The following is a 24,608-nucleotide window of genomic DNA, read 5'->3' on the forward strand; positions in this document are numbered from 1 at the left end:
ATCCTCATGGGCTGGCGGGAGGGCGGGGCAGGCTGACCCTGGCGAGGAGCTGGGCATCAGGAGTGGGCGCCCAAGCCTGGGCAGAGGCTCCTGTGGAGTGCCCTACCTCTCAGACCCATGGCAAGCTGAGGTTGCTGGGGAAGAACCGCGGGAGCAGCCTGCAGGCACCCGGCAGGGAGCTTCCCCTGTGCCCAGCTTGGCTCCTGGCGCAGGTGTCTGCCAGGGTCAGGAGCCAGTGCTAGGCCAGCCTCTGGTTTGGTCACCGCCACTGTGGGCCCTGAGTCCTGGCAGCACCTGCCCAGGGATGGCCTAGGAGCGGGCTGGATGACCTCTGTGCCCCTGGCTCAGCAAGAGCAGGTAGGGGAGGCGAGGACGGGGTCTGGGGAGCCTCCGGGACTAGGAGGCTGCTCTGGCCAAAGGCGGGGCCGCCCACGCAGCTGGAGCTCTGAGAGGTGCTCGTGGGCTGAGCTGCACCTGTGATGGCATCAGCGGCTACAGGTGTGAGTCTAGCGCAGCCAAGGGGGATGGGTCCTGAGGACCCCGAGGGGTCTAGGCAGGGAGGGGTCACCCGACACGCCCTCTACGCAGGGAATGGCGTGGGCGGGCGCGCGGTGGGGGGGGGGTGCCCGGGATACAACTGGACCAGCAGGGTAAGGGCAGGTGGCCAGGCTGGGGCCCACAGCCCAACAAACAAAGGAGGGGGTGCAGAGCCGGTCCGTGCTGGCGGCCGGCACAGGCGCCTTCAACACTGCGGGGCAGGAAGGCCGGATCTGGGCTTTCCCGGGAGGCGCAGAGGGGTCCCGCGCGGAGCCCCCTCCTAGGGCCCCTCCCTCCGCCGAGGTCCCTCCCCTGGGCTTCCTGACCTCCCCCCAGCCTGCACGGGAGCCAAGTTCTCTCTCGGAGGCCCGGGCGCCCAGGCCCGCCCCTAGCAAGGGAGTGGCCCCCGGGTCCCCAGGGCTGGGCGTACAGGCCCGCAAGGTCCTCAGGACACTGGCGTCGGGGACCTGCCGCAGCCCCGACCACCCTGCCTGGCCGCGCGTCCGGGCCCAGCCCCAGGTGTTGGGGGTCGGCGCCGGGTGCGCTGCGGAACGCGGCCGCGGGGGGCGCTGCGGGGGCCGCGGTTAAAGCCCCGGCGCGGGCGCGCGCTCTCCAAAGGAGCCAGCCGCTCGGCCGCCCGCCGGAGCCGCGCCCTGATCCCGGGCCTCGACCCCGGACCCGGACCCTGGCCCTGGCGGCCGCCATGGGCGCGCTGCAGTCTCGGCGTGTGGAGCCGCGGGCGCGGCGAGGGGAGGGCGCCGACCCCCGTTCCCTGCCCGCCTCCTCCGGGCGCGCTGCAGCAGCCAGCGCGCGCAGGGAGAGCCCCGAAGGTGAGCGGCGCCCCGGCCGGACCCCAGCCCCGGCGAGCGTCCCCGGGCGGACCGGGCCGGCAGGGCCCCCGGGAACGCTGGGCCCTCGCCCCAGCCCTGTCACTCTGGAGCCCCGGGGTGGGGCCAGGGCGGGCTCGGAGCCCGCGGGGCTCACGGCGACTCCTTCCGTCCTCGGTGCTGCGTTTCCCGCGCGTGGGCGCCGGCACGCAGGGGGCAGCTTCGCAGTGTCCCCGCAAGCGAGCGGCCGCAGGGGCGCGGAGGAGGCGGAGCGGCGCGCGCGGGACCAGCAGGTAGGCGGGGGCCGGACCGGGGCGCGGGGCGTGGAGGGCGGCCGGCAGGCCCGGGGACGTGGGGGCGCAGGGAGCGGCCGGAATGGGCCCCGGGACTGTGGCGCCTACTCTTCGGGGGAGGGCGCGGGCAGGGGCTGGCGCCCGGACGTTCCAGCTGGGGGTCCCGGGGCGGCCCGGGACGACAGGGGCAGTTCCTCGCGCTGCAGAGATGGCCGGAGTCGGAGGCCACCCTCGCGTCGCGTCCCTTCCCGGGAGTGACCAGCGTAGAGACCAGGGGCAGCTGTGCGCCCTCGGGCGGCAGGTGCTGCCCGCAGGTGAGGACCCAGGTGTCCCTGAAAACAGGAGTGCCCCGCCCTGGGTGCCGGGTGTGTGTGTGGGGAGGTGGAGGTGAACGAGACCTGCGCAGAGTCGCGAGTGACACAAAGACGGCCTGGGACAGCCCTCGGCCCCCGCAGGCGCAGGAGGCGTGGGCGCGGCTCCTGTCCGGACAGGGTGCTGGTCCTGATCCTCCTGCAGCAGGCAGCGGGTGAGGGCGGGGGGCGTGGTGACCCCCGCCCGCTGCGCACGGGAGAGTTCCCAGGGCTCGGGGCTCGCAGGTGTGTGATCCGTCCCAGCTATGAAGTGGGGCTTCCCCGGCGTTTCCTTCGGGGGCGGTGCACTTGGCCGGTTCTGGATGCGGTTCCCCGGCGGTTCCCCGTGTTTGCCCGTGTTCCCTGAGGCCGAGGCCCTCGGGGGGACGTGTGTGAGGTGTGGCGTGGGCTCTGGCGTGGGGGACGCGTGTGAGGTGTGGCGTGGGCTCTGGCGTGGGGGACGCGTGTGAGGTGGGGCGTGGGCTCTGGCGTGGGGGACGCGTGTGAGGTGGGGCGTGGGCTCTGGCGTGGGGGACGCGTGTGAGGTGGGGCGTGGGCTCTGGCGTGGGGGACGCGTGTGAGGTGTGCCTTGGGCTCTGACGTGGGGGACATGTGTGAGGTGGGGCGTGGGCTCTGGCATGGGGGACATGTGTGAGGTGGGGCGTGGGCTCTGGCATGGGGGACATGTGTGAGGTGTGCCGTGGGCTCTGGCGTGGGGGACGTGTGTGAGGTGGGGCGTGGGCTCTGGCATGGGCACAGGTGAAGCCGTGTCCTGAGGCAGCCAGAGCAATGATCCCCTAAACAGTGCTCAGCCTTGCCTGCCGCTGTCGGGCGCTTGGGTGCCGACCCGGAGATGGGCAGCCTTGGGGTTCACACTGTGCCCCGGCGACCATCATTGGGCCAGGGTGGGCTGCCCCTCCTGCCCCCGACCAGAGCTGCCTGTGTGTCCACACAAGGCAGCCCGTGGCCGCACTGACCACAAGGATCCTGCCATCCACGCCTGATGCCCCCGTGCTGGCTCCTGTGTGCCCCAGACGTGTGCCTGCCCAGGTCTACAGTGGGTGGAGCTGTGTGTGCCAGGACATGGCTCCCGGGTGTCAGGGACGGAGCCAGGGAGGGTCTGGTGGGAATGTGTGCTGTGGGGCACCGAGGGGGACAGGGTAGGAAGAGGTGTGTTGCCATGGAGATGGAGTGCCAGGGCTGAGGACAGAGCCGCCCGCAGCCTTGGGGCCATCAGCTGGGCATCAGTCAGGTGGCCTGTGGTGCCGGGGACTGTTGGGTGCTGGCTGGGGCCTGGAGCTGTCTACGCTGCCAGCTGGGGCCTCAGGGTATCTACGCTGTTGGCTGGGGCCGGAAGCTGTCTACACTGCAGGCTGAGGCCTCAAGCTGTTTACACTGCAACTCTGAGTGCTGAGGGGCTGCTGGGTGCTGGCTGGGGCCTGGAGCTGTCTACGCTGCCAACTGGGGCCTCAAGGTGTCTACACTGCGGGCTGAGGCCTTGACCTGTCTACACTGAGGGCTGAGGCCTTGAGCTGTCTACACTGCTAGCTGGGGCCTGGAGCTGTCTACACCGCTGGCTGAGGCCTGGAGCTGTGCACACTGCACCTCTGAGTGCATTCTTCTAAAAGGAGGCCCCCTCGTGAGCTGGAGTGACCAACTGGACACCCGGGCCACACCTGTGAGGACAGCACCCCATGGCACGAGTGCCCACAGCACAGCTGTGCCCTGTGGCTCCTGGGACCCAGGGCTCAGCCCCTTCCATGGTTAGGATTCCAGGGCAGGGCCGGGGCCCTGAGGGGCAGCAGTGGCACTGTGCCTTCCTCCACTCCTGGCTCGCTGCGCGCTAGGGGCCACGGTTGGTGGGAGCCCGGACTCCTTGAAGGGCTTTAGTCCAGTTTGGACAGCACCGCCTGCACATTCACAGACGTGGCGTGTGCCCCAGGAGCCCCTTGCACTCCCCTCCCAGCACGCCCCTAGGAACCCGCCCACTCCATGCACCACACCCTAGCGTCCCACCCACTCCATGCACCACACCCTAGAGCCGTACCCACTCTCCAAGCACCTCATCCCTGGAAGTACACCCACTCCACCCAGCACGCCCTGGGAGCCACGCCTACTTTCCTAGCTCTGCCCCTGGGAGCCCCGCCCATTCGTGCACCACGCCCCCAGAGCCCTGCCTGCTCTGCGCGCCACCTCCTGGTCGGTCGGAACCTCTTCCACGGGCCTCGCTGCAGACGGACACGGGGCACGGCAGACCTGCGCCAGATCCATCTGTGTGCTGCTTCTGCACCCGTGCACCTGCGGGGCGGGGCCGGTGGGGTGTTCACGCCGAGTCGGCAGTCACGCGTCTGCAGGGTGGGCGGTCCCTGCCCGAGGTCCGGGTCCATGGTGATGTCCGCTCAGGGAATGAGAGCTGTCTGCGCTTTTTGTCTTAATTTTTACTCACCTTTATTTGAAAGGCAGAGGGACAGTTGGAGAGAGGTCTTCCATCCGCTGATCATTACCCAAATGCCCCCACGCCCAGGACCGGCCATGCTCTGGTCTCCCACGAGGGAGCAGGTGCACCCGTCCTGTCCTTGATCCCTCACTGCTGCTGCCTCTTGGGGCGCTGGCAGGAGGCTGCGATGGACACAGCCTGGACCCATGCCAGGCACCCGGCTGGGGGTGTGGGCAGCCCTGGCTGCCCCTCGCTCTGGCTGGGGCCCGACGCCGCTGCACTGGCCGCCCTCCAGAGTCCCGGGGTGCCGCCCCAGATACCGGGTGGGGGCCTTGCTTTCCAGTGCTGCGCTGTGACCCTGGGAGCCCCGGGCCCTGGCGCAGGAGCAGAGGACTCCCTGTGCCCTGTTTTGGTGACGCTGTGCCTGGTCCCACACCTGGCCCTCGTCCCCACACTCCCCCTCGGGGTCTCCGCCCACCTCAGGTGTCCAGCTGGTCTCTGCTTGACCCCCACTGGTCAGGACTAAACCCCCAGTCTTTCTGCCCAAGCCTGTGCCCCAGAGCCCTCCCAGCACCGGACACCACTGCCGCCTCCCCCAGAGACTCCCAGGGCAAGAGGTGGCCCTGCCTGCCTCCCCCCGCCCACCCACACGCAGGGGCTCCTATGTGACCCTGACCCCGCCTGCTGGGGCGAGTCAGAGGAGCAGGAGCCGCTTCTCCGCTCCCGGCTTCAGGCCTGGCCCTGCCTCCCTGCGTGGGCAGCGGAGGGGACGGCAGGATTCAGGCCGACAGTGAGCAACCCGGAGGTGCTCGGTGTGCAGGGGTGGGCTGGGAGCGTGTGGGCGGGGCCAGGGCGTGTGGGCGTGGCTGAGGAGTGGGTGGGAGCGTGTGGGTGGGCCCGGGGTCCTGTGGGCAGAGCTGGGGTGCTCAGCATGTGGGCGGGGCCAAGGTCCCTGCAGACCCTGCCTGTGTCCTGGCCGCCATTCTCTGTCCTCGCTGCTGAGCTGAGTTCTGGCCCCGGCCGGCTCCGGGGCTCTGCCTCTCCAGGGCCTGCCTGGAGGTGGCCGGCAGCGGCCTGGGTCTCACCTCTGCGGGGTCCGGTGCCTTCGGGGCCCATCCAGTCGGTGCTGCCCCCTTTCTGTGTGGATGTGGTGAGAGCCGCGCAGACTTGGCTGTTTGGTGGTGGACGGGAGCGCCTGGGCCTGTCCCAGAGTGGATCGTTCTTGGAGTCCCCTCCGCCGGTTTGTGGGTGCCGCCCTGCCGTGGCGCTCCCAGGCTGAAGCAGCCGTGGTCAGTGGCTGGGCGGATCTGAGCCTGCAGCATCCCACGGGCCTGTGGAGGAGCTGGGGACCCTCAGTGAGGCCCGGGAGCGTCCCCAAGGGAGGCAGTGTGTGGGGGAGGTGTGGTGGTGTGGGCTGTGTCCACACTGAGCACCTGGAGCGTGGTGGGTGTGGCCGGGTTTCTCAGGGTGAATGAATTCCTCAGCTGGGGTGGGGAGGGGGACAGACCTTCAGGAACTTCACTCCCCAGGTGACTGGGCCAGGAGGAAGCCAAGAGCTCCCTGGGGTCTCCCACGTGGGTGCGGGGGCCCAAGCACCCGGCCGTCCTCTGCTGCTTTCCCGAGCCATCAGCAGGGAGCTGGGTTGGAGGTGGAGCCGCTGGGACTGGAGCCGGGCCCCTGGCATCAGGAGCTGACCCCTGACCCCATCCGACTCCCTGGGCCGGAGCCCGGCACTGCCATCCCAGGAGGCAGTGGGCGTGCCCCAGGCGGGAGGACTCTGCGCGCATCTGAGGGGGTCAGCAGCTTTGCCGTGACCGCCGTGGGAGTAGCGCGGGGCGGCCACCGGCACTGCTCTGCTTGCCCTCGGGGTCGCTGGACTCTGGAGGGCCCAGCGCCGCCCAGGGGCAAATGTGGGGTGGGGATGAAGGCAGTGGGGCCGCGGAGCCTTGGGTCAGGGCAGAGTGACCGGCTGGAGCGCCCACCTGCCTATGGGCTGGTCCTACACCACCCTGTCCTGTTGGGGACCTGGGAGAGTGGTGGGCTGGGGTCCTGGGTGCATGGGGGTGGGAGCATGTGGGCAGGGTCGGGGTCTTTTTGGTGGGGCTGGAGCACCCACCTGCCTTCGGGCCCAGTCCTGCAGCCACATGTCAGGTACCATGGGAGAGCGGCGGGGCGGGGCTCCTGCTGTGTGGCCGGCCAGCGGCCAAGACGGTGTGCTTGTAGACACGTGTTCCCTTCTTGCTGGGCTCTCAGCCACGCTCCTGGCCGGGGACATGGTGGCCTCTGTGGAGGTCACTGGAGCTGTCTATGCCCTCCAGCCCCTTGGTGTGCGTGAGCCTCTGGGCAGCCACAGCAGAGCCACGTGGTCAGTGGGCTGTGGTACGCAGGGTGTGTGCCCCGCCCCAATGCAGAGCACCCCTGAAGGGGCCAGGGCCATGTAGCCTCGCTCTGCTGCTGTCTGTGGGAGCACGGGCTGGGCGCTACAGGGGCAGGGGCTGGGCTCCATGGGGACACAGGCTAGGCACCAGGGGAGCAGGGGCTGGGCGCCACAGGGGCAGGGGCTAGGCACCCCAGGCGTGTGGGAGGGCCCTGCTGGCCATGCTGTGCATCTGCGACCTTTGGGTGAGCGAGCTCAGGGGTGGCCATGGGCTTGGAGGTGCCCCCCACCTTTTCCTCCGGGCTCTGAGGCCTTGGTGTGAGAAGACAGTGAGGTCTGAGCGAAGACGGAGCCCAGGCGCTGGTGCTGGCTTCTCAGAGACCCAGGCAGCGGTGTCTGTGAGCACACGTGTGCAGTGCACATACATGCTGGGGCACATGCATGCACCTTATGTACATACTGGGGGCATACGTGTACTGTGCACATGCATGTTAGGGCACTTGTGTGCAGTACATATATATGCTGGGGCACACGTGTGCAGTGCACATACATGCCAGGGTGCACATGTGCAGTGCACACACATGTTGGCACACATTGAAGGGCATGCACATGCTGGGGGCACATGTGTACAGTGTTCATACATGCTGGAGGCATACTGTGTATCGCACACACTGAGGGTACACGTGTGTAGTGTACATATGTGTGTAGTATACATAGGTACAGTACACCTACATGCTGGGGCACACATGTGCAGTGCATACACATGCTGTGGCACGTGGGCATCACATGTACATACTGGGGCATACATGTACTGTGCACATGCATGTTAGGGCACCTGTGTGCAGTGTACATGCATGTTGGGGACACACATATGTGCACAGATTTTGGGTCTGTGTTGAAATCCTTTGTTTCCAGCACCCCTCCTTCCTTCCACCTCCTGGGAGGAACGCGGGCTGGTTCCTGTGCCAGGTGGGTGCTCAGGTGCCCCGAGGCTTGTCCTTGCCACTCTCGGCGGTCAGCGTGGCTCGTGTGTGTCCCTGGCCACTGGCTTGTGAACCGTGTCCTGCCTCGTGTCCCTGCATGTCCTTCGAGGAGCAGCTCTCTTCACTGGCAGAGCGGCCTTGGGCCAGAGTGACCGCCCTCCGTCTCGTGCTGGACAGCGCCGTGTGCTCGGTCACTCCTGCTCGTGCTGGGCAGGACTGGGGTGGGGGACTCCCGGGCCGGGGGTCCGTGGGCCAGGCCAGTTCCTGGACCTTCTCGAGTGAGCCAGGCTGAGAAGCTGGGTGAGCGTGGAGGTGACGTCCAGGTGCTGGCCCGCGAGGATGTGTGTGTGTGTGAGGGGTGCCGGGACCCCAACATCACGATGACCTGGATGCAGACTGGACACCGGTCTGTCACAGAGTCTGACACCGAGGCACAGGGCGAGGTCTGGCCCCGCAGATCCTGGGGCTCCCTGGAAATGTGGCCGCACAGCCCCGGGGAAGGGCTGCCAGGCCCCGCCCAGCCCACAGCCCCCCAGATCACCCTCCAGGTCTGATGGGCGTCGTCCCTGCTCCTGTAGGCCTCGGCCTCCTGTGGGGCCCACAGACCTGCCCACGATGCCCCCAAGTAGCCCCAGGCGCGTGGACTCCTGGAGGCAGAGCCGCCCTGGGCTGCTGGTGCGCCCCCTGCTGGGAGCTCTGTGCCAGTCGGGGGCTGCGTGGCCGGAGCTGGACATGGGCCTGATGGGGCCCTTTCCCTCCCCGTGAGATCCCTGCCAGGCTGGTCGCAGCGTGCGTGGGTAGACATGCGTGCCCACCCATACTGGCCCAGGGTCACAGGATGCTTGGTGGACAGCACCTTCCCGATGGCCTCAGACGTGGGCCCGCCCCATCCCATCTCTGCAGGGCTGTGGCTGGAGAACAGTTTCAGAAAATGCCGTCCGGCACCGGATCAGGTCCCCGCTCCCTGCCGCCCCGAGGAGCTCCCCCAAAGGAACCCCCTCTCTGCCAATCGTCTCCACCACTCGCTCTCTCCGTCCCTGTCTGTCTCCTCCATTCTGTGTTTTTCCATCTCCCCCCACCCCCCCGCTCCACTCTTCCCACTCTTGGACTCCATCCACGTGGAGCCCCCTCCGGTGGGGCCAGACTGGGTGAACGCATCCTCCCCACCCCCAGCAGAGCCGAGCACTGCACCCATGGGCCTGGCTGCCAAAGGCGTGACAGGCCGGCGCCTCTACTCCTGTCCCTGTGGCCACACCTGCTACCTTGGGGAGCCGCGGCCGCAGGGCAGGGGTCAGTGCAATGCATCCACTGAGGCCTGTGGGAGGGGAAGACTGGACACGCCCACCCCGAGCTCCCCGACACGGCACCAGCCAGCATGCATTGCCCACGTCCGACATGGGAAGGCCGGCTTCTGCAAGCAGCTCCCCACGGTGAGGCCGGGCCTCCAGGGCTGCCGCGGGTGGGGCCTCCCCTCTGTCCTTGTTCACAGCCCCCACACCAGGCCCAGGAGGGGACACTGTCCCCCTTGCCTTCCTGAGTCCTAGGGAAAGACCCCTGCCTGCCCTGGGGGTGGGGATGGTGGTCCATGGCGCAGGCCGTCCGGTGGTGCCAAGTGGACACTCAGCAGGCAGGGCAGCTGCTGCTCTGTGTGGCATTGCCACTGGGACACGGGCCCCATGGCCAGGAGGGCACCCTGCACACCCTGCAGAATGAGTGGGCGAGCAGGCGAGGGCAGGGTGGGCGCCGGGAGGACCGCAGGCAGTTGTGGGGGTCAGCACCAGGGACCTACAGGAAGCTGCAGGCTTGGTCAGGGCATCCGGGCACCGTGGGGACAGAGCTGGACGTTGGCAGCTGGGGTGGGGGTGGAAAGGGAGGAGTTGGCCAGGAGGCAAAGCAGGGGTGGCAGCTGGGCAATGGGGGGCCTGTGAGTGGCCCTCCGTGGAGGATGGCCGGGGCTCCTGGGGGAGGCTGACCACTTGGAGGCAGCAGGGGAGCCCCGCGTTGGCCACCTTTCTTCGGGAAGTCCTGGGGCACACACGTGGCAGGGCCCCGGGGCAGGTTCACACGTGGCGGTTCTGGCAGACAGGAGGCTGGGCCGTGTCCCAACCTGTGTGCTCCGAGCACCCACGTGCAGCCCTTGGAGAGCCCTCCCCGCAGCGTGAGCCGCTCGGTGGCGCGGCTGCGGCTGCGGCTCTCGGGCCCAGGTGGTTCCGGAGGTGGGGCCTGTGGGGTGTGTTTTGGGAGCCGCCTGCTGTGCCAGGGAGCTCGGGCCGGCCCAGCCTTGGGTGATTCTCGTTCACGGATTGGTTGTGGTAGCATTTGTACGGCAGCCCTGGCTGGTGATGCCCGGCGGTTACTCCAGCCCTGGGAAACCCTCGGGGGGCTCAGCCCAGGCTGTGGCTGCTGCTCCTACCGCGCTCCCCACCCCACCCCCGAGCGTCTCCACCCACCTGTAGCCAGCACACGCGCCAAGAGCAAACACGCCGATCACTTTAAACTCGAGAACTGCGTAGTGGACATGTGTGTGCCGCGCGTTTAGCTGACTCCACATGTAGTGGGCACATGTGTGCCACATGTTCAGCTAACTCCACATGAAGTGGACACATGTGTGCTGCGTGTTTAACTCCACATGAAGTGGACACATGTGTGCCAAGTGTTTAGCTAACTCCACATGAAGTGGACATGCTTGCTGCATGTTCAGCTAACTGGACACATGTGTGCTGCGTGTTCAGTTAATCATATGTGTAGTGGACATGTGGACATGCTGCACATTCAGCTCCTAACTCCAGGCGTAGTGGACGCGTGTGCGCCGCGTGTCCTAACTCCAGGCGTAGTGGACGCGTGTGCGCCGCGTGTCCTAACTCCAGGCGTAGTGGACGCGTGTGCGCCGCGTGTCCTAACTCCAGGCGTAGTGGACGCGTGTGCGCCGCGTGTCCTAACTCCAGGCGTAGTGGACGCGTGTGCGCCGCGTGTCCTAACTCCAGGCGTAGTGGACGCGTGTGCGCCGCGTGTCCTAACTCCAGGCGTAGTGGACGCGTGTGCGCCGCGTGTCCTAACTCCAGGCGTAGTGGACGCGTGTGCGCCGCGTGTCCTAACTCCAGGCGTAGTGGACGCGTGTGCGCCGCGTGTCCTAACTCCAGGCGTAGTGGACGCGTGTGCGCCGCGTGTCCTAACTCCAGGCGTAGTGGACGCGTGTGCGCCGCGTGTCCAAACTCCAGGCGTAGTGGACACGTGTGCGCCGCGTGTCCAAACTCCAGGCGTAGTGGACACGTGTGCGCCACGTGTTCAAACTCCAGGTGTAGTGGACACGTGTGTACTGCATGTTCTAACTCCAGGTATAGTGGACACATGTGTACTGCATGTTCGAACTCCAGGTGTAGTGGACACGTGTGTGCCACATGTTCTAACTCCAGGTATAGTGGACACGTGTGTACTGCATGTTCTAACTCCAGGTGTAGTGGACACGTGTGTGCCACATGTTCTAACTCCAGGTATAGTGGACACGTGTGTACTGCATGTTCTAACTCCAGGTGTAGTGGACACGTGTGTGCCACATGTTCTAACTCCAGGTATAGTGGACACGTGTGTACTGCATGTTCGAACTCCAGGTGTAGTGGACACGTGTGTACTGCATGTTCGAACTCCAGGTGTAGTGGACACGTGTGTACTGCATGTTCGAACTCCAGGTGTAGTGGACACGTGTGTGCCACATGTTCTAACTCCAGGTATAGTGGACACGTGTGTACTGCATGTTCTAACTCCAGGTATAGTGGACACGTGTGTACTGCATGTTCTAACTCCAGGTATAGTGGACACGTGTGTACTGCATGTTCTAACTCCAGGTATAGTGGACACGTGTGTACTGCATGTTCGAACTCCAGGTGTAGTGGACACGTGTGTGCCACATGTTCTAACTCCAGGTATAGTAGACACGTGTGTGCCGTGTGTTCTAACTCCACATGTAACAAACGTGACAGGTTTGTCATTCACGTCAAGAGGAACAAAGTGGAAACCCTGGGCGTGGCCTCCAGGTTCCGGCAGGTTCCTGGGTGTTGTATCTGTGACTCGTCAGCCGTGCTGGTCCCAGGGCCTTGTCACGGGGCCTTGTCACACTCCTTCCGGCCACGAGGGCCGAGCACCTGGCCCTCAGCCCTGGGGTCCCGATTGCCTGTGCTTGTGCAGCCGCGAGGAGATGAGGACCCCCTGCTGTGGACTGGGGTGGGGGTTCCCAGCAGGGCTGCTGGAGGGAGGATGTGGGCCCCTCCCTCAGCCCTCGGCTGGTGGGGGGCAGAGGGGGCCTGGCCCTGTGTGACCAGGGTGAGGCGCTCAGCAGGGTCCTGGCGCGGAGTTTGTTCCCTGGCTGTGGTCTCCTGTCGGGGCAGACGCTGGGCCCCCTGTGCTCTGGGTGAGATGTGGGGGGCTCCTCCCTGGAGGCCTCCGGCACCGGCTGCTGACCCCGGGGAAGTCAGTGAGGGGAACAATTTACTCGGTACTCACCCCGGGGGCTGGCCCCAGCGCCCCATGCCTCCCACTGCCTCTGGGTGTGCAGGTGGGGGTGTCAGTCTGGAACCTTCTGTCATCCCTGTGGGGACCCTAGCTGGTGACCGCCATGGCGGGAGGGTGCTGACACCTGCCGTGTCCCCGCCCTTCCTTGCTGGCCAGCCTGGCTTGGACTCCAGGCTGCCGTTTGGGGCCACAGCACAGGGTGGGGGCAGGGGGGCCAGGGTGCTGTGGTGCAGCTGTGGCCCCAGCCCCAGCATCCTCTCCCCTGTCAACTGTGGCTGACGGGCCCGACAAGTCGACGCCAGGACCCCCGCTCTGCTCGTGCTGGCTTTGCAGCCACCTGGGGTCAGAAATGGCAGGTGGAGGACTCGTGGGCCACGTGGCCCGGCTGCCTGAGCCGACGCAGGAGCCTTCCCGGGCTCGGCGCTGCCATCACATCGGACGCGCTGCTCCCCAGACCCTGCCTGTGTCCCCACGTCCATGTCTGCTGCTTGTTGGGTGCCGCGAGGGCCGGTGGGGCTCCTGTGCCTGGGCGGTGGGCAGGGCTCCCTGGGGGCAGCATGTGTGAGGCCAGGGCCTGCGTTCGGGTCCCGGCACACAGAGGGCTCCGAGAGGCTGGGGTTCGTGGACTCGGACAGTAGAGGACGCCGAGGTACCTCGGGAGACTGGGGCCAGGGGCCAGTTCAGGCTGCCCAGAGCTCGTGGTCACCCCTGCCCTGTCGTCCCTGCAGGAGCTGCTCCATGGGGACCCCGAGGAGGGGCCTCCCTGGGAGAACCGGAGTCCACTGGAGGGTGAGTGCCGGCTGGAGCTGTGCTTGGGCCTCCCCGTGTCCCCCAGGACGGGGCAGGGCCCGGGGTGCGGGAGGGGCTCTCACACTGAACAGCTCCTGCAGGCGGGGCCGAGCGGCATGGGCTGGGCCGCATGCTGGGGACAGGGATGGCAGAACTGGTGGGTGATGGGCCCCAGGCATGGAAGTGCCCCGTCCACGCTGGAAGCTCAGCCTGCTGTGGCCTTCGTGGCCGGTGGGCTCCGGGCCACAGGTTCCTGGCACACTGGCTGGTGCAGATAGGGAGCCCTGAGACTCAGCGAGCACCCCCTGCAGCCTGAGGGCGGCTGCTGGGCAGGGTGTGGCGGGAGGGGTCAGGAAGGGGCTCCTGGCTGTGGCCGACACAGGTGGGCAGCAGCACGGTGCCCTCGCTTCTCAGCTAAAGCCTTTCTGGGAGGGGCAGAGTGGGGGGACAGCTCCCTTCTGGGGGGGCAGAGTAGGGGGACAGCTCCCTTCTGGGAGGGGCAGAGTAGGGGGACAGCTCCCTTCTGGGAGGGGCAGAGTGGGGGGGCAGCTCCCTTCTGGGAGGGGCAGAGTGGGGGGACAGCTCCCTCTGTTAGGGTCAGAGTGGGGGGACAGCTCCCTTCTGGGAGGGGCAGGGGGGGACAGCTCCCTTCTGATGGGGCAGAGTGGGGGGGGCAGCTCCCTTCTGGGAGGGTCAGAGTTGGGGGGACAGCTCCCTTCTGGCAGGGTCAGAGTGGGGGGGACAGCTCCCTTCTGATGGGGCAGAGTCGGGGGGACAGCTCCCTTCTGGGAGGGGCAGAGTGGGGGGACAGCTCCCTCTGTTAGGGTCAGAGTGGGGGGACAGCTCCCTTCTGGGAGGGGCGGGGGGGGACAGCTCCCTTCTGATGGGGCAGAGTGGGGGGGGCAGCTCCCTTCTGGGAGGGTCAGAGTGGGGGGGACAGCTCCCTTTTGGCAGGGTCAGAGTGGGGGGGACAGCTCCCTTCTGATGGGGCAGAGTGGGGGGGACAGCTCCCTTCTGGGAGGGGCAGAGTGGGGGGACAGCTCCCTTCTGGGAGGGGCGGGGGGGGACAGCTCCCTTCTGATGGGGCAGAGTGAGGGGGACAGCTCCCTTCTGGCAGGGTCAGAGTGGGGGGGGCAGCTCCCTTCTGGGAGGGGCAGAGTGGGGGGGACAGCTCCCTTCTGGGAGGGGCGGGGGGGGACAGCTCCCTTCTGATGGGGCAGAGTGAGGGGGACAGCTCCCTTCTGGCAGGGTCAGAGTGGGGGGGGCAGCTCCCTTCTGGGAGGGGCAGAGTGGGGGGGACAGCTCCCTTCTGGGGGGGCAAAGTGGGGGAACAGCTCCCTTCTGATGGGGCAGAGTGGGGGGGACAGCTCCCTTCTGGCAGGGTCAGAGTGGGGGGGGGACAGCTCCCTCTGTTAGGGTCAGAGTGGGGGGACAGCTCCCTTCTGGAGGGTCAGAGTGGGGGGCAGCTCCCTTCTGGCAGGGGCAGAGTGGGGGGCAGGGTCAGAGTGGGGGGGGCAGCTCCCTCTGTTAGGGTCAGAGTGGGGGGGACAGCTCCCTTCTGGCAGGGGCAGAGTGGGGGGCAGGGTCAGAGTGGGGGGGCAGCTCCCTCTGTTAGGGTCAGAGTGGGGGGGGGCAGCTCCCTTCTGGCAGGGTCAGAGTGGGGGGGGGCAGCTCCCTTCTGATGGGTCAGAGTGGGGGGGGGACAGCTCCCTTCTGATGGGGCAGAGTGGGGGGACAGCTCCCTCTGTTAGGGTCAGAGTGGGGGGCAGCTCCCTCTGTTAGGGTCAGTAGGGGGGGGACAGCTCCCTTCTGATGGGGCAGAGTGGGGGGGACAGCTCCCTTCTGGCAGGGTCAGAGTGGGGGGGGACAGCTCCCTCTGTTAGGGTCAGAGTGGGGGGACAGCTCCCTTCTGGAGGGTCAGAGTGGGGGGGGCAGCCCCCTTCTGGCAGGGGCAGAGTGGGGGGCAGGGTCAGTGAGTTGGGGGGCAGCTCCTGGACTGACCGTACCCCCGTGTGTCCCCCAGTGGCACAGACTGCTGAGAAGACCGAGGGCGTGGCCCCACTGCCCGGCGTGGAGGACAGAGGCGGCCCGGTGGCTGGGGAGGGCCTGGGCAGAAGGCGCCTGAGTGTCCGAGTAGGTGTTGGCCCCTGTGTGGGTGGGGCCTACGGGTTGTGGGTGTGGGGGCGTGGCTATGGCCAGGCGGCGCCCAGGAGCCAGCCTGGGGCGGAGGCGGCTGGGCCGGCTCCGGGCTCTGAGCTGAGCCCTGTGGTGTGGACAGCGCTGGGCACGGCGGTCAGCGCAGCTGCTGAGCAGGGTCAGGTCTGCGGGTTCTGGCCCCTGCTCCAGCCGCACCGACCTTGGGGTGAGCTGGGAAGACCACAGCCGCGAGTCTGAAGCAGGCCCTGGAGGGGCTGTGGGGGGTCGTGGCCGAGGGTGACGCCTGTCCTGTCTCCGGGGGCGGCCGCCAGGTGCTGCGGTGTGATGTCTCGGTGGAGGGTGGCAGCCGACAGGAGTGGACGTTCACGCTGTACGACCTGGACAGCAGCGGGAAGCTCACCCGGGAGGTGAGGGGGTCCCGGCCGTGGCGGGAGGGAAGGTCAGGAGAGGCCCACCTGGAGGCGCCACGCCGAGCCCGCAGGGCCCCTGGAGAGGCAGCAGCAGTCAGCGCGGGCATGGACGTGACACCTGAAGTGAGCACGTGAGCCCACCTGTGCTGAGTGGGACCTGGACAGGCCTCGGACGTGATGGGCAGGGCCATGTGCGCCCAGCGGCCCCTGGAGGCTTCCTGGGGGGACAGTGCCCTCTGAGGCTAGCTCTGTCCACCCAGGACGTGTCCAGCCTGATGCACACCGTCTGCGAGGTGGTCAACGCCTCTATCAGCCACTCCCCAGGCAGCAGCAAGACGCTGCGTGTGACGCTGACCGTCAGCCCCAAGCCCTCTGGCGAGGACGGGCCTCCCAGCGGCCAGGGTGAGACTCTGGGCTCAACCCAGGAGGGCTTCTGGGAGATGGTGTTCTGCTTAGGCAGCACCGGGTCCGCGGAGACCCTCTCCTCCCTCAAGTCCACTCCCCCCGGCAGCCCCTTCCCCACCCTTAGGTGTCTCAATTGTACCCTTGCTCCCACCACACCCCAAGCAGGGCTGGTGCCTGCAGGACTTCAGGCTGTGTGGCTGGGCAGTGAGTGGACGTGTGGGGAGGGATTCACCCCTCCCTGGGCAGTGGGAGTGGGGTGACTGAACACGGAGTTGGGGGAGCACGTGAGCCCCAGGAGGGGACAGTCAGCCCTGCCCCCTCAGACGCAGAGCCCGGTGGCTGCGGCACAGAAGCGGAGCTGGCCCAGGACCCCGGGGTGGCCGACCGGAAGCCGTCTGCACAGGGCAGGTGAGGACTGCTGGGAGCCCCGGCCACCTCCCGCTGTGCTCTTGTGGCTGACCTGCCTGGACGGGCCCCGAGTGCAGGAGGTGGGCACTGCTGCGGTCCTGGGCGGGGTGCCTGTCTGAGGACCCTGCCCAGTGACCGGGGCCAGGCTGGGCCGAGCACCCTGGGCACTGAGCAGCTGTAGGGGACTTGCAACAGCCCGTCAGCCGCTCGAGGGCCGTGTTCTGCTCACTGGCCATGGTGGGGGGCAGAGTGGTGACCACAGGGCACACTGGCGTGAGCCGCTGGGTCAGGGTCTCCATCCTGGCTGGGCCATGTGCTGGATGCTGCCTGGCTGTGCCCACCCTCCCTCCTGCTCCCTCTGGCCGGACCGCACCCAGCCTGGGACCCCTGTCCTGCCTGGTGGGTGGTCAGCTCCCTGGCCCTGCGCCCTGCAGGAGGCCCGATGCCCAGGCCTGGGCCTGCCCCGTGCGGGGGCTCTGCTGTGTGGACGAGAACACGGAGCGGAGGAACCACTACCTAGACCTCGCGGGGACAGACAACTACGCGTCTAGATTCGGCCCCGGTAGGTCCCGGGCAGCTGGCACCGCCCTGGGTGGAGATGCCGCATGAGGCCTGGCCCTCACCCCAGCCCCAGGGCTCCTGGGGTCCTACAGCAGGGACGGGCATGGCCCAAGTGGCCACACTGACCCAGTGTGTGTGGGTGTGGGGGTCCCTGGGCCGGGACGGGGACAGCATGGGGCTGAGAAGGGGCAGCTGCCCGGCGCTGAGAGTCCTGGGCCGGAGCCCAGCAGGCCCTGTCCTAGGGATGGGAGGGGTTGGTCCCAGAACCGGGCGTTGCTAAGGTGTCAGGGACGCCCCTGCAGGCCCCTGCTCCGCCGGCCTCTGCTGCCCCCAGCAGGACAGAGCGGGGCGTCTAGTCCAGCCTGGAGGGCGGAAACCCGCTGCACACAGGTGGCCAGTGTTGGACTCTTTAACACGGGGGTTCCGGAAGCGCATCCCAGCTGCAGCCCCTCACAGCGGGAGTGGGCAGGAGCAGGTGGGACCCTCCCCCCAGGGGTGGCAGCTGAGCCCCAGCCAGGGACCCTTACGGAGCTGGCATTGCGTGGCTGCCTGGCCTCAGAGGCTGCCCTGCCCCACATGGGCCGGGGTCACTGCTGAGCCACTCTGTGCGCAGGGTCCCCGCCGACGCAGGCCAGGCACGTGCCCAGCAGGTCCCGCTCACAGGACTCGGATGCCCACGATGGCCACGCCGCCCACGCCTGCGGAGCCTGGGCGCCAGACGTGCAGTCCCGGCCGAAGGGGCTGGAGAAGCCGCCTCTCAAGTCTCCCAAGGGCTCACGGTGGCCGCCCGAGACCCCCGGCAGCTGCAGGCCTGGGAAAGGCCTTGGCCACCACCTGCCAGCCCCGGCCCCGCAGGACGGCCACAGGCGGTACCGGCAGAGGGGCAGGGAGGGCCACTCACCACGCAAGGCCACGCACGGCCACCCGGCCACCGTGGAGCTGCCCCCTGCGCTGGCAGGTGAGGGCCACACGGTGCCCGTGGTCCAGCGGCACGAGCACCACCACCACCACCACCACTTCCACCACCACCACTTCCACCCGCCCTAGCTGCACGGGCACGGACGGGACCCTGCCCCACTGCTGCCTTGAGGCCACGTGGATTTTGTGACAGCTGAGTGTGATCTATAAACACCAAACACGCGTGGAAATGTGCGCCTGTGTCTGCCGTCATTCATGGCCAGGAGGGCCCGGTGCGGGAGGGGTCCTCGCAGCACTGGGTGTGTTCTGGGCTGACCACGGCCCTCTGCGGGATCTGCTCACCGCGGGGCGGGGGGGGCGTGGAATGTGGGCGGAGCAGGGCAGCGTCCTGACTGGACATAGGTGGGCCCAGGCCGGGGCAGGACTCAGTGCCCTGCCCGTCACTCAGCAGACAGGCTCCTTGCCGTCCCCCAGAACGAGGGGCGGGCTCTGGCACCTGTCCCCGCCCCCCGGCGCTGTTTTCAAGGTTGAAACCAGCAGCGGTCAGCTGGTCGCTGAGGCTCCTCTCCAGGCCTGGCACACGCATGTGCAGCCGGCACAGCGAGGAGGGGGCACGTCCGAGTCCACGCCAGCACACGCGGGCCGCGCCGTCGCAGATGGGTGAGTCCCCCACTTGGCCCTAAGGAAACCGCAGAAACAGCACCCTGCGCTCGCGTGGCTGGGCTCCCCGGAGGCCCCCGCACTTCCACGTGGCCCAGTGTTGGGGGCGGTCCAGCACGGGGGCCGCTGAGGGAAGGCGTCCTCACCGTCTTCCGCTCCACGCCAGCCCTGGTGTCCACACCCCGGCTGTACGGAGCCTTCTGTGTCCCCTGCTGGTGCCCAGGAGGCCTGCGCTTGGAGGATGGACCCGGATCCTGCCAGGGACGGGGAGCCCCTGAAGCCTTGCAGGTCGCCCACCTGGACGAGCACGGAGGTGGGCAGGGGCTCTGCTGGGGCGCCGGGGAGGGGGCAGAGCACGGCTGTGGTGGCTGCTGGTGACCTCAGAGCCGGGCAGCTGCACCTGAGCCCCGAGGAAGGCCCCCAGGTGTGTTCCAGGTAAACCCGCTCCTGCCCGGGCAGCCTGAGCCACTCCCCTTGGCCACCATGTTCCCTGGGGCCAGGTCCAACCCTGTCCACTCTCTGGGGCACCCTTCCCTCCCTCTGTGTGAAGGCGAGGCTTGGCCTGGGGCTCCTGGGGGCCCGAGTTGGTGCTGTGGCCTCGGCTCTGCCTCTGCTGGGCCAGCGCAGCCACAGCCCCTGCACTAGGTCCTCGGCACGGTGTGGGGGTGGGCACAAACACCTCCACCCTGTCCCCAGGGCCACACCAGTGTTGTCTGCTTGAGTCAGATGGCCAGAGGGCCATCCCCACACGTGGTGCCCACAGGGAGTGGCTGGGTCCAGTGCCAGTGGTCAGGGCACCATCACCCCAGAGGACGGGTGCCCCAAGGCCACTGGGGGAGGGGACAGCACCTCAGTGTAGAGGCCCTAGAGGCTCTGTGCCGCGAGGCCCACGCCTGCCTGGCCACCTGCAGGCCTCTGTCCGTCTCGGTCCCCTGGTGTGGGGACCGCCTCTGCTGAGAGCCGCAGGCCTGGCCCTCGTGGTCACTCTTGCCACGGCCAAGCCAGCGACGGCTGACCCAGCCATGCAGTGCCCGCCGGACGCCCAGCCTCACACCTCAGCCCCGCCCACAGACAGCAGAGCGCGCGCAGTGCCCAAGTCCGGGTCTGCACGAGGGCATCTCCCGTGTCACCGCCTACACTCCCTGTGTCACTGCCTCCCGTGTCACCGCCTACGCTCCCTGTGTCACCATCTCCTGTGTCACTGCCTACACTCCCTGTGTCACTGCCTCCCGTGTCACCGCCTACGCTCCCTGTGTCACCATCTCCTGTGTCACCATCTCCCGTGTCACCGCCTACGCTCCCTGTGTCACCATCTCCTGTGTCACCACCATCTCCCGTGTCACCGCCTACGCTCCCTGTGTCACCATCTCCTGTGTCACCGCCTACGCTCCCTGTGTCACCATCTCCTGTGTCACCACCTACGCTCCCTGTGTCACTGCCTCCCGTGTCACCGCCTACGCTCCCTGTGTCACTGCCTATGCCTCCCAGGTCACCGCGGACACCTCCCATGTCACCAACGCCTGTGTCACCATGGATGCCTCCCGTGTCACAGACAATTCCTGTGTCACCGCCAACACCTTCCATGTCACAGCCGACACCTCCCGTGTCCCCGCCATCAGAGACGCACAGCCACCGCCCAGTGCTCCTCTGCGCGACAGCCGGGCCACACCCGTTGTCAGCTGCCGGGTAGACACTGGCTGCCTCCACGCTGCGTGCCCGCGGCCGCCAGCTCCCCCGCAGGTGGGGCGTTCACCACGCCACTGGGCGCTTTCCTCCGCTAATTTGGGCGCGGACTGTGATGCCAGGAGGGGTCTCAGGGAAACCCCTTGGGGCGCCAGCGTCCGCAGAATGACAAGCGCAGCTCTTCAGAGACGACTTTATTTTTCTACTAAACAAAAATCATACAAAGAGAGGTTCTATAAAAACAATGGCTCTGGGCAGCTCCCCCAGCACACAGCCTGCCAGGGACGGCCCAGCCATGGCCACGACAGCAGGCGAACCCCGGGGGACCAGAAGCACACACCGCGCTCTGCCCGGCCTGAACGCCAAGGACGGACCCAGCCCCGCAGAGCCTGTGGACGCGAGCCGCCAAGGGCCTGGACAGCCGGGGTTTAAATAAATAAATACGCCATTCAGCAGGGGCGGTGCCGCGTCCTGGGCCCACACCCATCGGGGCCTGCAAACAACTGGCGTCACCCCCTGGGACCATGGACACTTGGGGCAGCGGACGGAGCTCAGGGACACACGTGCGCACGGCCACCACGATGGCACCGACGACCCTCAGCCTTGCGGCTGGCCACTGCTCCCAGAAGTGAGGCTGGAGGAGGCCAGGCCATGGGAGCGTCCCGGGCATGACTGGGTGTCTTCAGGTTGCCACGGCGTGGGGCAGGTGGACAGGGCTGGGTGCACTGACCTGGGGGCCCCCGGCTGAGTGGGCTCCCTGGGGGCTGGCACAGGCCCCTGCACTGCGCCTTCGTCACGGAGGGGCATGCGTGCTTCACTGGGGCTGTGGACGGACTGGGGGCTCCTGCCGCACTCGGCCTGGGGGAAGCCAGCCCGGGGCACACCCTGCGGCAGGAGGAGCCGGCACCAGGCCTGGAAGCTTCCGCCAGAAGCCACGGGGCGGCCAGGCCTGCCCCATGCCGCTGCCCACCGTCCCGGGCCTCAGGAGTAGATGGTGATCACCTCCCGGCCGCCGCCCCTCACCAGCACGACCCGGTTCAGCCCCTCGGTCAGGACCTCCAGAAACTCCATGTCTGGGGTGGGCGGGGTTAAGGCCACAAGAAACTCAGCTGCTGGGAAGGCGGGCGGGGTGGGGCAGAGGCAGCAGCTGCCCCTGGCCAGCCGCGGACCTGAGGCTCAGCCAGACAGGCGCTGCCCTGGGGCCCCAGGCAGGACACCACGGTGCACATTCCGTGGGCAGCCCTGAGCCTCGGCGGGGCAGTAGCCGTGTCGCCGGGCACACTGCTGGGGCCAGGAGTCCGCTTGGGAGAGGTGACCTATGAGCTGGGAGGGCAGGGCACGGCCACAGCAGGGCCCTGTGCACTCGCTGGGACGCACCCCCACCCTGGCGCCTGAGAGGAGGGCCCGAGCCGCACGCCCTCCCTGCCGGCTTGGCTTCTGAGTAACCCCAGGGATGCGTGGGAGGGGGCGGCGGGAGCCGAGGCCACCCCACCCCTGGTCCGGTGGGGGCGACCCCGCGAGGTTGTTGGAACACGGGGGTTCCAGAAGCGCAGCCCAGCTGCAGCCCCTCACAGCGGGAGCGGGGCGAGACCCTCTGGGACCCTCCCCCCAGGTGGGGCCCACACGTGGTACCCACAGGGAGTGGCTGGGGGCCACAGAAGTGCCTGGGTCCAGTGCCAAGGGTCAGGGTACCATCACCCTGGAGGACGGGCGCCCCAAGGCCACTGGGGGAGGGGACAGCACCTGAGTGTAGAGCCCCATCCGGGGGCCGCACGCAGGCTCGGCGCCCTGGCCCTGGCCTGCAGCAGGGTGCGCTCCCTGGGGGCCGCGGGACGCACCACACGGCGCACGCGCACAGGGAAGGATACAGTTCTCGTCTCCTTGCCGGTTCTTCGGCGGCCCCGGCATGTTGAGCAGGACCAGCTGTGCGTCCTGGGACCTGCTGAGCACCACGCCGTTCAGCTTCACCGCCGTGTGCATCCGCCGGACGTTGGAGTGGTCCCTGTGGGGGGCAGGCGGCGGTGACGCGGCCCCAGCCCGCAGGGACCCCCGCAGCGGCGGCCCCTCGGTAAGCCACGCCCGCCCACGCGTGCTGGGGCAGCCCCTGCGGGGTGGGGGGAGGGGCCGGAAGGCGGAGCTCAGCTGCCTCAGGCTACCCAGGACCACAGCACTGCTGCCAGGCACAGCCCCCCTGCCCTCGCCACCTGGAGGTCCTACAGCCTCCAGGGCAGGCGGGACACCGGAGATGCTGCCACTCGCTGCCCTGAGCCCCACGGGGCGGGGTCCTGGCCACAGCTGCGTGGGGATACCTCGATGGCACAGGTGTGCACCGCGGGCCCCACGTCCCTGGTCCCTGTAGGGAGGGCCATCAGCGCCTCGCAGGACTGGAGTCCCAGGAAGCCGCCGTGGCCACCAACCTCACACGTGGCCACCAGCACCACCTGCGTCAGAGCACCTGCAGCCCCAGGGACCAGGTCAGGTGGCGGGAGAAGTGGCCCTCCCTGACCCGGGGCACCGTGAGGTAGGAGACGGCCGGTGGGCCCCAAGCCCAGGGCTGGGCAGGGCAGGCGGCCCCTGAGCCCCAGGCAGCACGCAGCAGCCTGCATCTGTCCCCTGTCCCCTGCCTCAGGACCAGCTCCATCTGGGGAGGGGACTGGGAGCTGGGCATCGGGGTCCTGGGTGGGAGTCCCGTGGGAAGTGTGGGGATTCACAGCCTTGGCTCCTGCACTTCCCGAGTCGCACAGAGACAGGGAGAGAAAGAGGGCACATGCGTGCGCGCGTGCAGGTACACACATAGCACACATGGACATGCAGCAGGACACGTGTGGGCACAAATACGTGCATAGGCACACGTGTGTGTTACACACATGGACACAGGCACACGTGCACAGGGGAGGAGACAGATGTGCACGAAACAGACGCAAACACACACAAGCACCCACGTGTGCTCCCGGGGACGTGGTGCTGTCACTGTGGGCTAACAGGGGGGACGGGCCTGACCTCTGACCTTCTAGAGGCGTCTTCTGCCCTGACCCACGGAGGCGCGTGTGGGGAGCACCTCTCCCAGCAGCCACATTTTCCCCGAGTCTACGGCCTGCTGGCCCAAGCCCAGGGAGACCCGACCTCCCGTCCTGAGACGCACAGGTCTGTGCCCACGGGGAAGCAAGCCCTACTCCGGCGTCGACGTGGCTGATTCTCTTGGCAGCTGACTCCCTGGTGGTCCACACGGTGGGCACAGGCAGCTCAGAGTCCCCCTGCCCACCCCACTGGGCATGGCCATGGTGCCTGCCCCAGGCCCACGAGATCACAGAGGGCAGAGTGAGGTGACAGCAGAGATGAGATGGGCACTGCCTGCCCGGGAACTTGGACTGAACACACCCCTTCCCCGTGGGGAGGGCGCATTGCACAGGGGAAGCATCGCAGGTCCTGTCTTGACCTGGAGGTCACAGGCCTGGCTCCCACTCAGAGACACGAGGACCCCACGCCTGCCCTACACTTGGGGAACCCCTGGGACCAGCTGGCCTCAGCTCTGAGTGCTGCTCGGAAAGTGAGTCCAGTGTAGGCCCCAGTGAGTTACACAGGAGACGAGTGTGGCAGCCACGGCAGAGCTCTGCCTGCACGGGGCCCCGCACCTGGACACAGATGTGCACACGGCTGTACACGCGAACATGCAGGGAGGCCGGGGAGCACTCTGCCTGCACGGGGCCCCGCACCTGGACACAGATGCACACACACGGCTGTACATGCGAACATGCAAGGAGGCCGGGGAGCACTCTGCCTGCACGGGGCCCCGCACCTGGACACAGATGCACACACACGGCTGTACATGCGAACATGCAAGGAGGCCGGGGAGCACTCTGCCTGCACGGGGCCCCGCACCTGGACACAGATGCACACACACGGCTGTACACGCGAGCATGGAAGGAGACCAGGGGAGCACTCTGCCTGCACGGGGCCCTGCACCTGGACACAGATGTGCACACACGGCTGTACACGCGAGCATGGAAGGAGGCCAGGGGAGCACTCTGCCTGCACGGGGCCCCGCACCTGGACACAGATGCACACACACGGCTGTACACGCGAGCATGCAGAGGCCAGGGGAGCACTCTGCCTGCACGGGGCCCAACCCCTGGACACAGATGCACACACACGGCTGTACACGCGAGCATGCAGAGGCCAGGGCGGAGAGGCCCAAGCACGGCAGTGACTTACAGGTTTCCCCATTCTCTATGCAGAGGAGAAAGCACAGGGCACGTGTTACTCCAGCTGTGAGCGCGAGGCCCCTGCAGCCCACCTGGGTCCCGCCC

General features: G+C 67.7%; 2 protein-coding genes across 4 annotated transcripts in view; one reads left to right on the top strand and one right to left on the bottom strand.

The window, feature by feature from the left end:
• Positions 1 to 1,240: 1,240 nt before the first annotated feature.
• NKD2 (NKD inhibitor of WNT signaling pathway 2) lies at positions 1,241 to 18,087 on the top strand. The gene is made up of 9 exons (XM_062212614.1): positions 1,241 to 1,367; positions 1,578 to 1,657; positions 13,039 to 13,099; positions 15,123 to 15,232; positions 15,568 to 15,663; positions 15,927 to 16,068; positions 16,395 to 16,479; positions 16,914 to 17,041; positions 17,654 to 18,087. The coding sequence occupies exons 1-9, from the start codon at positions 1,241 to 1,243 to the stop codon at positions 18,085 to 18,087; spliced, it is 1,263 nt and encodes a 420-aa protein (XP_062068598.1).
• A 2,393-nt stretch (positions 18,088 to 20,480) lies between these two features.
• SLC12A7 (solute carrier family 12 member 7) overlaps positions 20,481 to 24,608 on the bottom strand; it is a 32,438-nt gene continuing 28,310 nt past the window's right edge. For 2 of the 3 annotated variants that reach the window (XM_062211704.1, XM_062211703.1), the window contains exons 23-24: positions 22,170 to 22,303; positions 20,481 to 21,374 (exon numbers count right to left, since the gene is read on the bottom strand). In XM_062211704.1, coding sequence (XP_062067688.1) covers positions 21,283 to 21,374; positions 22,170 to 22,303 — 226 coding nt within the window. In that variant the 3' untranslated portion in view covers positions 20,481 to 21,282. Of the gene's footprint in view, positions 21,375 to 22,169; positions 22,304 to 24,075; positions 24,529 to 24,608 lie in introns of those variants that run through there. The other variant, XM_062211705.1, reaches the window with a different exon arrangement.

This window comes from Lepus europaeus, chromosome 15, assembly GCF_033115175.1.
Source record: "Lepus europaeus isolate LE1 chromosome 15, mLepTim1.pri, whole genome shotgun sequence".
Classification (NCBI taxonomy): domain Eukaryota; kingdom Metazoa; phylum Chordata; class Mammalia; order Lagomorpha; family Leporidae; genus Lepus; species Lepus europaeus.

Excerpts from the sequence above, each read along its gene's own strand:
- NKD2 (XM_062212614.1), top strand. The coding sequence starts at position 1,241 with ATGGGCGCGCTGCAGTCTCGGCGTGTGGAGCCGCGGGCGCGGCGAGGG. Across the intron at positions 1,368-1,577 it reads GCGCAGGGAGAGCCCCGAAG|GGGGCAGCTTCGCAGTGTCC; the intron begins GTGAGCGGCGCC and ends GCCGGCACGCAG. Across the intron at positions 16,069-16,394 it reads CGGGCCTCCCAGCGGCCAGG|ACGCAGAGCCCGGTGGCTGC; the intron begins GTGAGACTCTGG and ends CTGCCCCCTCAG.